General features: G+C 33.6%; 1 protein-coding gene across 1 annotated transcript in view; it reads right to left on the reverse strand.

Annotated features, from left to right (window-relative positions):
• The window catches only part of LOC149842606 (uncharacterized), a 70551-nt gene that overhangs the window by 22753 nt on the left and 34950 nt on the right, over window positions 1-12848 (reverse strand). The window contains exons 9-11 of the mRNA XM_090001513.1: window positions 11162-11266; window positions 11010-11059; window positions 9338-9461 (exon numbers count right to left, since the gene is read on the reverse strand). Of these exons, the coding sequence (XP_089857639.1) occupies window positions 9338-9461; window positions 11010-11059; window positions 11162-11266 (279 nt within the window). The remainder of the gene's footprint in view (window positions 1-9337; window positions 9462-11009; window positions 11060-11161; window positions 11267-12848) is intronic.

Raw genomic sequence — 12848 nt, forward strand, 5'->3', positions numbered from 1 at the left:
GGAAGGCAAAAACAATGGAGGGACAAGGAAAATTATATCACTTTTACAATGAATCGGGACATATCAAACCCAATTGTTCTAAGCTCAAAAGGAAAGTGGCCTCCGTTGGAGAAAAATCAACCAAAGCAAGTGATGATTCAAAGAAAGGAAGTTATTTTAAATATTTATCCATTGCTCAATTAGTGGAAGCTCTCCAATAACTTTTGAGGACTAATACCTTTAATCCATCAACATCTGATGTCGTGGTCTCATCCTCAACCCTCCTGGAATGTTTTCATGGATGACTCGAGACTTTCTTTTTCACATGACACCTAATGCATATTTACTATCTGATCAATGCACCAATTCTCATATACATATTGTTTCCACCGTCAATGGAACCTCTTTGGAAATCAAAGGAATTGGAAATTTAGAAAAAGTTTTGAAATTTTCTAAAGAATTTTTTGTTCCCAAAATTATAATTAGCCCAAATTGATCTTAAACTTATTTTTTGTTTTTAATAAATTTTCGACCATGATTATAAAATCTCCTTCTCACCTACAGGTTGCTCTGTGTAGGATCTTCAGTCCATGAAGCTGATTGGGCAAGGCCATAAGAGAGATCTCTACTACATTGATTTTTTGCCTCCCTTCTAAATATTTTCGTAATTATGTTCAAAACAAATATATTGCTACTTGGCACAAAAGACTTGATCATCCAGGTACTTTTAAACTATATCTTTTTCTTTTTTTAGAAAATTTTTGTAATGAAAGGGAGTTCATTTGCAATGATTGCATTCTTTGAAAAATGCATCTCTCCATTTTCCAAATAGTAGCTTTGTCTCTAAAAGGCCTTTTGAGTTGTACTTGGATGTGTGGGGAACTGCACTTGTCATGTCGAAAGAAGAATATTCTTATTATATTATTTTTATTGATTATTACACAAGATATGCATGAATCTAATTCTTTAGGTTCAAATCGGATGTTTTCACCTTTTTTTAAAGAATTTCACATGCTTGTCAAAAATCAATTTCAAACAAATATTTCTATTTTTCGCTCAGATTCGAGTGGAGAACATATGTCAAATGAATTTCAAAATTATTTGAAACAAAACGGAATTGCTCGCCAAAAATCTTGTCCAAAAACTCCACAAAATGGTTACGTGGAAAGAAAACATAGACATATAATTGAGACAACTAGAACCGTATTCATTTCAAAGTATGTTCCTAAGAATTTCTAAATCGAAGGCACACTTACCTCTATTTATTTAATTAATAGAATGCCTTCCTCTTCCCCAAAAAACACTTCACCTTTTGAAAAATTGTTCAAAATATTTTTGAATTTTAAAAAATTAATAGTTTTTGGATGAAAGTGTTTTGTACTCTTTCAAGGAAATGACAAACTTTTATTAAAAGTCATTGAATGTATGTTTACTGGATAGGGAGAAAGTCATAAAGGGTATAAGTGTTATGATTTAAAAAATGATAAATTGTATGTCTCTAGAAATTAACTTTTTTGGAAGAACAAAATGGATATGATAAAAGTAAACTTAAGGACGAAGTAGCCTACTCATTTCTATTTGATCCTGTAACCTGGGTATGGGTGCGGGTACGACATGACAATTCCAAAGAATATGGGTACAGGGATGCGGCTATATATATACACACGATTGCCTGCAACGTCGGACAGGCATGTCTGACGTGTCATCAAACACATGGTTTACTATATATATATATATCTATATATCTATATATATATATATATAGAGAGAGAGAGAGAGAGAGATCTCCTATCAAGATCAAGTGTGGATCTATATTTGGCTCCACACTTAGTCCAGACCCATTTTTTTAATAAAAAGGTGGGTGGGTTTCGATTGAGAGGGCATGAAAGTCGCCTCTCTCTCTCTCTCTCTCTCTCTCTCTCTCTCTCTCTCTCTCTCTCTCTCTCTCTCTCTCTCTCTCTTTGTTTGGGTCTAGATCAAGTGTGGATCTCTATTAGGGTCCACACTTGACCCAGACCCACCTTTTTTTAATTAAAGGTGGGTGGGCATGAAACCCCCGTGTCTGTTTCTATGAGACTTGCCATTCATTATTTATTCATTAAAATTCAAACCAGTGGATGCAATGTCACATGTATGTTGTGAGAATGCACAGGTTCTTTGCCGCTCAAGTAGATGACTAACAGTGATAAGCTTCACTGGTTTCAAAAGATATAAGTATCATTTCAGAATAGCATATCAAAAAAATCCATGCTTTAGAGAGTTGTATGCAAAAAGCTTCCAAGCACAGTTTTGTCAATGTAGAATAATGGCACTGATATCAGTAATGAGACGTTTATGAAAACTCAAGGGGTGGCACCTCATAAACTTAAAAATCCAAACATGCTTCCAAGGCACTCTTATCCAAAGATGCCATTTTTGCCACTTTATATCTTTTCTAAATGTTCCCCTATGTTGTTAAAATATGTGTATTATCGTCATTTGTAATCTCGTATATATTTATATTCATATATATATAGATACATATACATATATATATATATGTATATGTATATCTATATATATATATGAATATAAATATATATTCTTTATTCACCCAAAAGGGTATTTCTGTAAATTCCTGTTTTGCGCATATTCCACTTTGGAATATTGCATGTAATTTTCCATTTTTATTTTTTATTTTTTATTTTTTATTTTTTATTTTTCTTCTTTTTTCCTTTTTAATTTTCGGCTTTTGTGCCACATAGGGAGGCTCCCCAAAGAGTCGTTGGGGAGCCTCCCAACGGTCACATATGTGACCGTTGGGGGCTCCCAACGACTCTCTTGGGAGCCCCCTTTGTGGCTCCTTTTCTTGCTTATAAATAGGGGCTCTCCCCTTTGTATTTTCTCACTTCTTGAGGGAGCTTATGCTCCATTGTAATGGGGTTTTTACCCCTTGTCCATTGTTTCTTCAATGATATGCAACTTATGACTTTATGTCATATTTTTCCCTTTTTATGGGTTTTATGGGTTAGCACATTATGTGCTTGTGTTGTTTCCCTTTAATGGGTATATTTGCACTTCACGTGCATATGTATGGGTTCATTATTGAACCCAATGTATTCCAACTCACTTTCTAACATGGTATCAGAGCAAGGTCACGATGGGGTTGTCCTTGGGTGCAACGGAAAGCGTGTCGCTCAAGAAATGGTGAAGTATTCATTGCTCTTCCTTTTTGTTTTGAAGTTATTCGGTATGTATCCCTTTTCTTAAAGTATTATGCATTTGAAAATATGTTTCTTGCATATAGTTTGTTCGTTTAATGGTTATGATAGTTGAATTATGTCTTTTCACATTTCGTATGCTCGAATATTTTAAAAATATCTCCCTTAAATTTGGTGAACTCGTTTGTTTTTCAAATATATAATTTGCATCTATCTGACTACTCATCGCATATAATAGCAATTTATGTTTTTTAAAATTACCTTCAATTATGTGAGATTTATAATTCCGATATAAGTATCTCATGATTGACCTATAAGTTAATTTTTAAATTATATATATGATTTCTTGCTAAAGTAATGATCTTTGCTTAAAATTTCTTAATTCTCATATGAACCCTAATTTGATTTGAGTTCCTCTTTTTTATTATGAATTTTAGTGCATTTTTTGAAAAATTTGATATAATCCTTATATGAAAATCTCTCACATCTAAAATCTTTGTTGAATCCTAAAATAGTTCTTGTTAATGATAACTTATAAGAACTCCTAAAAGTTTTTCAATGTTTCTTTTTTGAAAAATTGTTTATGATAAACCATTAGGAAAGATTTTTTAAAAGGAATTTCTCACACTACATAGAGTGCATAGTTCATCTATTGCATCCTTTTGGTATAAATGATTTCATTTTTCATCTTTATAAACTTGTTGGTTTGTATTTTTCATAAGGTTTCGAAACCTCTTAATAATATCTATTAAAAATGCCTACATTGGCCATAATATGGTTTTCTTTGTCCTCAATTGCAATTGTTAAAGTTTGAGAATTTCAAGCATTGCTCTTTTTATAAAGTGCATACTTGCTCACTTTTGTGTATTTTTGTATTTTGTGCACATTTGTTTCTCAAATATTTGCGCTTATATGCATTCCCTCTTTTTTATGAAATACATGCCTTAGTGCATGTTTGTTTACACCTTGGTGTGTATTTGTTCAAGTATTGTATGAGTGCCTTCATGCACATCTTTTATAAAGCCTTTTGTGCTTACATGTGTATTGTCTCTTCGTAGACATTTTTGCATTATGGATCCTTTATGCACATTTCTTTTTGTGAAAAATATAATGAATTTATATATTAAGTCCTTTTTAAATCATTGTAAGTGCTTTTAGCACTTTGTATGTTTCCGCATATCTCATCACAATCAAAGGTTTTTTTAAAATTGTTGTATGGGACTTAATCCCTAAATCTATAAATTTTCAAGTGTTTTAAATATTCTTTCCTTGAGTATTGTGTTAAAGCCTTCTTTGTGAACCATTACGGTTCTTATGATTTCTTTGATTAAAAGCTTGATTGTCTTGATGAATTCTTTATGTTGTTGTGTTTATTGCTTAATAAGTTTTTGGTATAAATGACTTGTTTGAAGATTAAGCATAATTTGTGTTTATACAAAATTGTTGTTATAAAGCACATTATTGATTATTGGACCTTTTTTAATCGGTCCTCTTTTCTTTGAAAAATGATTCATAAAGTGTTTATTGCCTTTTTGTGGCATTTATATTTGTCCATCACATGTTATTTAATGCATCATTGTTTTGGCCTTATTATTGTTTTATTAGAGATGTTTGTTGAGGTGAGTTATGGGCACCTCGTGTTATATCTTTTTAGATTGTCCAAAATGCCATATTATAGATGGTGGTTGAGGTGAGTTATGGGCACCTTGGGACTCTAGAATGATTTGGTATATGATCTCTAATTATGAGTGTGACACTCGTTGTTATGTCTTTTTAGATTGTCCACTTACCATATTATAGATGAGGGTTGAGGTGAGTTATGGGCACCTTGGGACTCTAGAATGATTTGGTATATGAGTGTGTCACTAGTTTGATGTTGGCCATTGATCTTATGGATGCTCTTATTTATATATAAATGTGATGGATATATGATGTTTGAAACCTTAAAATGTTTTGAGGTATATTAAAATCAAGGGTTTTGGGATTATTGCCCAACCTTTTCTTGTTTATGAATCTTATGAGTGCATTTGCACATTTATGATTTTGTATTCTTGTGGTTTTGCACAAGTATTCTAAGTGTTCTTGGTGTGTGTATGTTCACACATTTGTTCTCAAGAATTTTATTTTATCAATTATAGTATCTTGTTGAATATATTTTTTGCATGCATTTATTGTTATGAGAAATCATTTTAAAAGGAGTATTGTTTTATTCGAGGTTTATTTTCATTACAAGTTTATTGCCTCAAAGGTTTTTTCCTGTTATGCCCATTATCTAAGTGTCATCATATGTAGACAAGAATTTTATTACACCTTCGTGTGTTTTTAGCCCTTTGTTGGCTTTTGCTCTCTTGATCCAGTAGCTGAACACACTTGACTTGAGTGTTTTTATATGTAGACAAGGCACGTTGATTCACACCATGGTGTGTGATTTTTAGCCTATGTTGGCGTTTGTGTCCTTGTTCTAGTCGCTTTGATGTATGCCCATGGTTGGCTTATTTCACTCATTTCAAGTGCCATCTTATGTAGACAAGATATGCATTGTGTTTTAGCCCATGGTTGGCTTATTACTCTTGTTCTAGTAGCTAAACATACTTGGTTTTAAGTGTATTTTTTACGTAGACAAGAGATACTTTTTAGTCCATGTTGGCATGTATTCTCTTGTTCTTGTCGTAGATGCACTTATTTCAAGTATTATTATATGTAGACATGAGGTTCTTTTACACACCTTTGTGTGTGTCTTTGGCCTTTAATGGCTTTACATTCTTGATCTAGTAGCTTATACACTTGATTTATGGGTTTTGGAGGACTAATGAGGAAGTTGTTTGTAATGGATAAACTATTGTTGAAATTTGCAAAATTTCATTCATGACTTGTGTTTTTCAAGTAACTCATATTTTTTGATATGGATATCAAGTTGATTTCTTAGCATTTAATTTATATATTAAGTGCTTATGGTTTTTGCCACCCTTATATGCAAAATGTGGATTTTGTCAATTAAGTATGACTTTCATAAATGATTTTAAAACCTTGTGAACTCTTAGGTTTATTTTGCCTAAAGTATGCTTGGAGACTTTGTTTCTCTTGTTTGGGACTTCATTACATGTTTGAAGCATGATCATTAATGAGTTCTTTGAGTATTAATTCATTTAATGATAAGTATATGCATATGCTCTTTATGGCCTTTTTTTGGGCTCTCATTCAATAAAGCATAGGTATTTTATGTCTCTTCGTAGGCTTCTTGTGGTATCCCTTTGTGGATCATTTTGTTATTCCCCGTTATGGGGTTATATTTGTCCAATGTTGGACCTTATGAATGCATTATGCATTCTTGCAATTTATTTTTGCATAATTTGCTTCCGCTCAGTTTGTTTTAACATGATGTATGATTTTGAAACTTAAAGTGTCATTTCTGCATAATTTGCATAATTTCTAACATAGGTCATCCATAATTATGCTAGTTAGAAATGGTCCATTTGAGTAAAAATGCAAAGATATGTTTTACTTGTTTCTTTGTTGATTCTCTACAGGATCGCTAAAGATGTGGAACATTAGATGCATCATGGATTCGATCGATGGGGAATTGGACTTGAAGACCTAGCTCAAACTGTCATGAAGATGGAGTTTTTTCTTAAAGACTTTTGAAGAATTGGACTTCGTCTCAAGACTTCCCTTTGATTTTTCAAACTTTCGGGGTTTTTCCCCGCAAAGTTTGAGGGGGGATGTTAAAATATGTGTATTATCGTCATTTGTAATCTCGTATATATTTATATTCATATATATATAGATACATATACATATATATATATATGTATATGTATATCTCTATATATATATATATATATGAATATAAATATATATTCTTTATTCACCCAAAAGGGTATTTCTGTAAATTCCTGTTTTGCGCATATTCCACTTTGGAATATTGCATGTAATTTTCCATTTTTATTTTTTATTTTTTATTTTTTATTTTTTATTTTTTATTTTTTATTTTTTATTTTTTATTTTTTATTTTTCTTCTTTTTTCCTTTTTAATTTTCGGCTTTTGTGCCACATAGGGAGGCTCCCCAAAGAGTCGTTGGGGAGCCTCCAACGGTCACATATGTGACCGTTGGGGGCTCCCAACGACTCTCTTGGGAGCCCCCTTTGTGGCTCCTTTTCTTGCTTATAAATAGGGGCTCTCCCCTTTGTATTTTCTCACTTCTTGAGGGAGCTTATGCTCCATTGTAATGGGGTTTTTACCCCTTGTCCATTGTTTCTTCAATGATATGCAACTTATGACTTTATGTCATATTTTTCCCTTTTTATGGGTTAGCACATTATGTGCTTGTGTTGTTTCCCTTTAATGGGTATATTTGCACTTCACGTGCATATGTATGGGTTCATTATTGAACCCAATGTATTCCAACTCACTTTCTAACATATGTCACATGGGTGCGGGTGCGGGGGTGTGGCACTTTCAAAAAACCTGGGTGCGGGGGTGCGGCAAATATATATATATATATATATATATATATATATATATATATATATATATATATATATATATATAAAGTCCAAAAGTTGGACATAAATGACCCTGGGTGCGTTGACTGCACCCAGGGTCAGGTTGACCGTATCGGGTGGGGCACCTAGTTGGAGAATCACTGTGACATATAGGGCAAAAAAAATTTCTTGGCAATTTTTTTAAGTCCGAAAATTGGACCAAAATGACCCTGGGTGCGCTGACCGCACCCGTGTCGATGCGGGTGCGGCACCCTGCTAGCCGAATCCCTATGACATAGATGTTCCCCAAGCCCAAACACAATAATGCATGCAGGATGAAATCTAAAGGCAACATCTTTAAATGGACACTAGAAAGGAGCGGGAATTATTAGAAGCTTCTATGGCATCTGCCCAATTAGCCAACATTTTCTAGACATAAATTGCAAAGCATTGGATTTGAGACTTTGAGTGATAAGATTCCTGGAATAAAATGCCACATAACTAATCCTCACTTTATCATGTTCACTTCCTGCATGCCTTAATATTTAGGCAGATGCAGAAACAAGAAAAGCCACTAAGGTTTGAATATGTTTACAAGAGAATGAACATGATCAACCTACAGTAAAGCAATCTGAGATTTGGCTTGATGCTAGGGAGAATGTGGATAAAAGCATGTAGGTTCAGTGGAAGTATTTACCATGGACCACTTAAAAAAGGAAACAAAAAAAGGGTTTCCCATATTATACGCCTCTTGCAAGAAACCGCTCTCTCCCTCTCTCAAATCTTTCCCATATCATTGAACTCATGAAAGAAACCGGCCCCCTCTTAAGGCTAGGAAGGTTTTAAATAAAAAAAACTGAGGATGTGAGTGTTTTTTTAGTAAAAACCTTACTAGACTTAAGACGGGGCGGTTGAGTTTTTACAACAGTGAAATTACAATTTTCAGCTTGGGTATCTGTGCAAGGCTGAAAGATTATATGCCTAGGTTTCTTGGCATCTGATCCAACTTAGAATGACAAGGTTAGTGGGTCTTCCTCTTTTCTTGTTAATCCCTCAATCGTGAAAATGGCATGCACTTTCAACAGCAATCAATGCATCCAACTAAACCAACGGAGCAACAGTAACCACTCAAGTTCCCTTTCAACTCTCAACTGGTGCATTTCACAACCATGCATAAGTGAAACAGAAATTGAGAACCACTAAAGAGACATGTATATCCCTCAATCGTGAGCATGGCATGCGCTTTCAACAGCCATCAATGCATCCAACTAAACCAACGGAGCAACAGTAACCACTCAAGTTCCCTTTCAACTCTCAACTGGTGCATTTCACAACCATGCATAAGTGAAACAGAAATTGAGAACCACTAAAGAGACATGTATATCCTGCCACAGTGTTACCATAGAGCTTCTTCAATGGCTATTGTATTTTGAAGTACTTTTTTAGGAAAATGTTTAAATTTCAAAGCACAAGAAAAAAGAAAAAAGAAAAAGGAGTTGTTGGTTTCTGCACACATACTTTAATTCACAAAAGATAAGAAAGGGTAAACTGTAGCAAGTGTACTAAGAAGCAAACAAGAGTTAAATACCACAGAAAATGCATGCAGAGATCAACAATTTCAACTTGCAGAACTCTAATATGAAGAATATTTGGTTCCATGACATTCCAGTCTTTACCTCTGGACCTGTAACAAGCCTTGAACCACCACTAACAGATGGTTGCTGCAAATTTTGTGAATTATGTTGTGGCTGATTTCCAAATTCCTGTTGTTGAAGTGCTATCGCCAATTGCAAATCAGAGCTGTTAATGAAGACCATAGGCATATACACATTTTGTCATTCCTTTAGAAGCAAAACGCACATCACAAATGATACCTAGATAGAAAACATATGATTCTGCTATAAGGATGTTTGTGCAGTTGTCACTAGAATATATGGTGTGATTTCCATAAGCCCACAAGTTATCAAGTCTCTTGTATGAATTTATTTTAGCTACTTAGCCACTTCTTTTGGAAAGGGAATCAACTCTCAGAAGTATATCCTAATAAGGAACTCTTCTTACTACTCTCAACACCATAGTTGCCAGAACGGGAATTGAAAACGGGAAGCGGTACAGGAATCAGAATCGAGAAGCAGTCAATCCAAAGTTTTGGAGGATTAGAGAAGCGAATAATGAAGTTCTTTGAAGAAAAAGGAAGTGAGTCCAAATGAATAATTAAGCAACGATGTCTACAATAGACAATTATATCATCTTATTAGAAAAACTACCAAAGATCATTTAATAGAATAGCTAAATAACACACATAATCAATAAACATGCAAAGCCCTTAAACTACAAATCCATAAGTTTATTTCGGAGTTTGGATACAAAGCATTGAAATAACAAAAAATATGTGCAACGATTGATTTGTAACACATCACATATTACAATTTTAAGAAACTTCAACTAAGCCTAACAATATAATCAACTATTGTACGATACATTTAAACAATATGAAATGTACAAGAGTGGACAATGATATATATATATATGCTAATAAAACATCTAACATAAAGCTAATTATGTATTGCTAATGCTTTTATATAAATGTAGGTATGAATATAGTAATTATAATATAATAAAGCTGCATATAAGATGCATAAAAGCTACTTATTTGTTGTGCAAAAAGTAATACCAATTAGGCTGATAAGCTATTTCTCCACTGTTCAAGAATTCAGCAATTTGAAGTTTTGAATAGATGTAGCTATATTATGAAATAGAGAACAAACAGCTGCAATTAAGAGAAAGCATAACAGTCCAACATGCATATAGAAAAAATATCAAACTAGATATGGTAATTCAAAAAAAAAAAAGGGACTGTTTTTGTAATCGAAACAATAAGACTAAAATCAAAAGTCATGTGCATTTATATTCTACATACTATGTAAATCTGTGCATATATTTAAGAAAAAGAGGGGCTGTGGCTGTGTTAGACAAAATCACACTACAAATGGTCAGGAACTAGAATTCCTATATATGAAGAATATAAATACTCAACTTGGGAATTAGAATTCCAATGAAAATAAAAACTCATCCATGGGAATCATGAATCCCTTGTTGGGGAATCGTGATTCCCATGCATAGGAAGCGTGATTCTACACAGCTTCTGGTTCCCGATTCCTAGGAATTGGGATTCCCACATTATAGTAGCGCTTCCAGTAACTATGCTCAGCACCCATGCCTTATTAGGGAAAAAGAATCAAAGAATGTTTAAGAGATGGACCACAATAAAACTAAATGTCATTGGGTTCTCAAAAACTTCCTTTCTATCATATTTGTGAATGACTAGCAAGTACTTTGAAGGTGTACCTCATGGCTGAATCTGTCAATGTAGCTTTGTCCATGTTGGCAAGATATTCCTGAACCATGGATTAAGTTAACAATCAGATGTTCACATTGATAATACCATAAAAACATAAAGAACTGCAACTCAGTGTTTGAATCTAAAGAATTTTACACACAGAAGTACTGTTCATGGCATTTTGTTCATCCCACGAGCTACTGGCATCATTTCCAATCTTGAATTCTTCAAAATTTCCAGTCATAAACACTGTATCTCCATTGACCTGACAAATGGGTGATCAGCATCAAATTTACAGAATAGTATACCATAAAATGGCAATGAATCTATCTCATTGCTTATGCATAGGCATCAAAAAACCAAGTTCCCAGACACACTAAGAGTAGGTTTGTGCCTAACCCTTGCAGGCGTCAAGCATGGTGAAGCTCAAACTTCAATAAACAACTAATGTCCATGCAACCAACAGCATAAGTTCCTATTCGGCATTTCTGATTCTTTTATATTCAAATTTGAGGAGAGAGCTACAACTATTTTGTCAATCTTAGTTATCTTATAATCTTTATGGGCATGCTTTTAGCTATACCCCACTTCCAAAATGTGGAATTTAGTAAATCGATGTTGAATACTTCCACTAATAGTTCATAGCCACTAACAAGTAAAACACAATTGTTACACAAATTTCCTCCACTTCTTTTGCAAAGAATTTATGTCTTCCTTTTGCTAAAAGTTCTGATTAATAAATAAAGAATCATGAAAGACGAATTGAGATGTACGAGATTGAAATTTAAGGTATAAACTATAAAGTAAAAAAGATATTTCATAAGAGTTGAAGTAGTCTACAAATGAAACTAGACAAAGAATTTTAGTTTGTTCAATTAGTAGCCTTAGAAAGAAGCATCACATAATGCACATAAAGCATGAAGCTGGTAGCCACAGGTAAGTACAGCTGCAACTGTCCATGAATAATTTTTGCTAAAGTTAAAGCTGGGGATGATTTAGAAGTGTCACATGCAGATTCATTTTGAACCTCAAACGCAGTGTCATTTTCAGATAGCCAATCTAGCGCATAACAAAAAATTACTTTTCAAGGAATGTGGTGTGAGGCATGATTAAGTTGACAAGTTGATGGTCACACACACACACATAAGTCACTGGTGCAGATGTGCATACAGTATCAATGAGTTGAAATGAGTAATATCTCATTGGCTTTTTCCTCGTGTTTTTTTAAGTGAATCCAACCTTACGAATATGATCTAAATGTTCTGTTTGGTGGGAGCAACTTTTGACTGACCGAAATTTAGTGTCAAAAAATCAATGGCTGTAAATGCACTAAATTTTTGTGACTTACAAAAGGTTTTTTTTTTGTCGAAAAAACATGACCCTAGGGTCAATCTCTAACAAATTGACTATGTTGAACACATAGGTGCAAGTTGTTTTGACTCAATCTGAACCTGCACGTGTTCAACAGTCAATTTGTTAGAGATAAACCCTTCAGTCATGTTTTTTTACATAAAAGTGTCTTATTTTAAGTCATGAAAATTCAGTGCAGTTCTGAAAGTTGATTTTTGGATCATGAAAAAATCCTGTACAGAACCCAGATTCCAGTGATTTAAAAGTCATTCTCCCTCCACCAAAAAAGAACATGTAGATCATATCTGAAAGGTTAGATTCACTTAAAAAAACATGAGAAACAAGATATTGCTCAATTCAAAGGTGCAAGTTGTTTGACTCAATCTGACTCTGCACACGTGTTCAACAGTCAATTTGTTAGAGATTGACCCTTCAGTCATGTTTTTTTCAACATAAAAGTGTCTTATATTAAGTCATGAAAATTCAGTGCAGTTCTG

Source organism: Nuphar pumila, chromosome 3 (assembly GCF_984573655.1).
Source record: "Nuphar pumila chromosome 3, dmNupPumi1.hap1.1, whole genome shotgun sequence".
In the NCBI taxonomy this organism is placed as follows: Eukaryota; Viridiplantae; Streptophyta; class Magnoliopsida; order Nymphaeales; family Nymphaeaceae; genus Nuphar; species Nuphar pumila.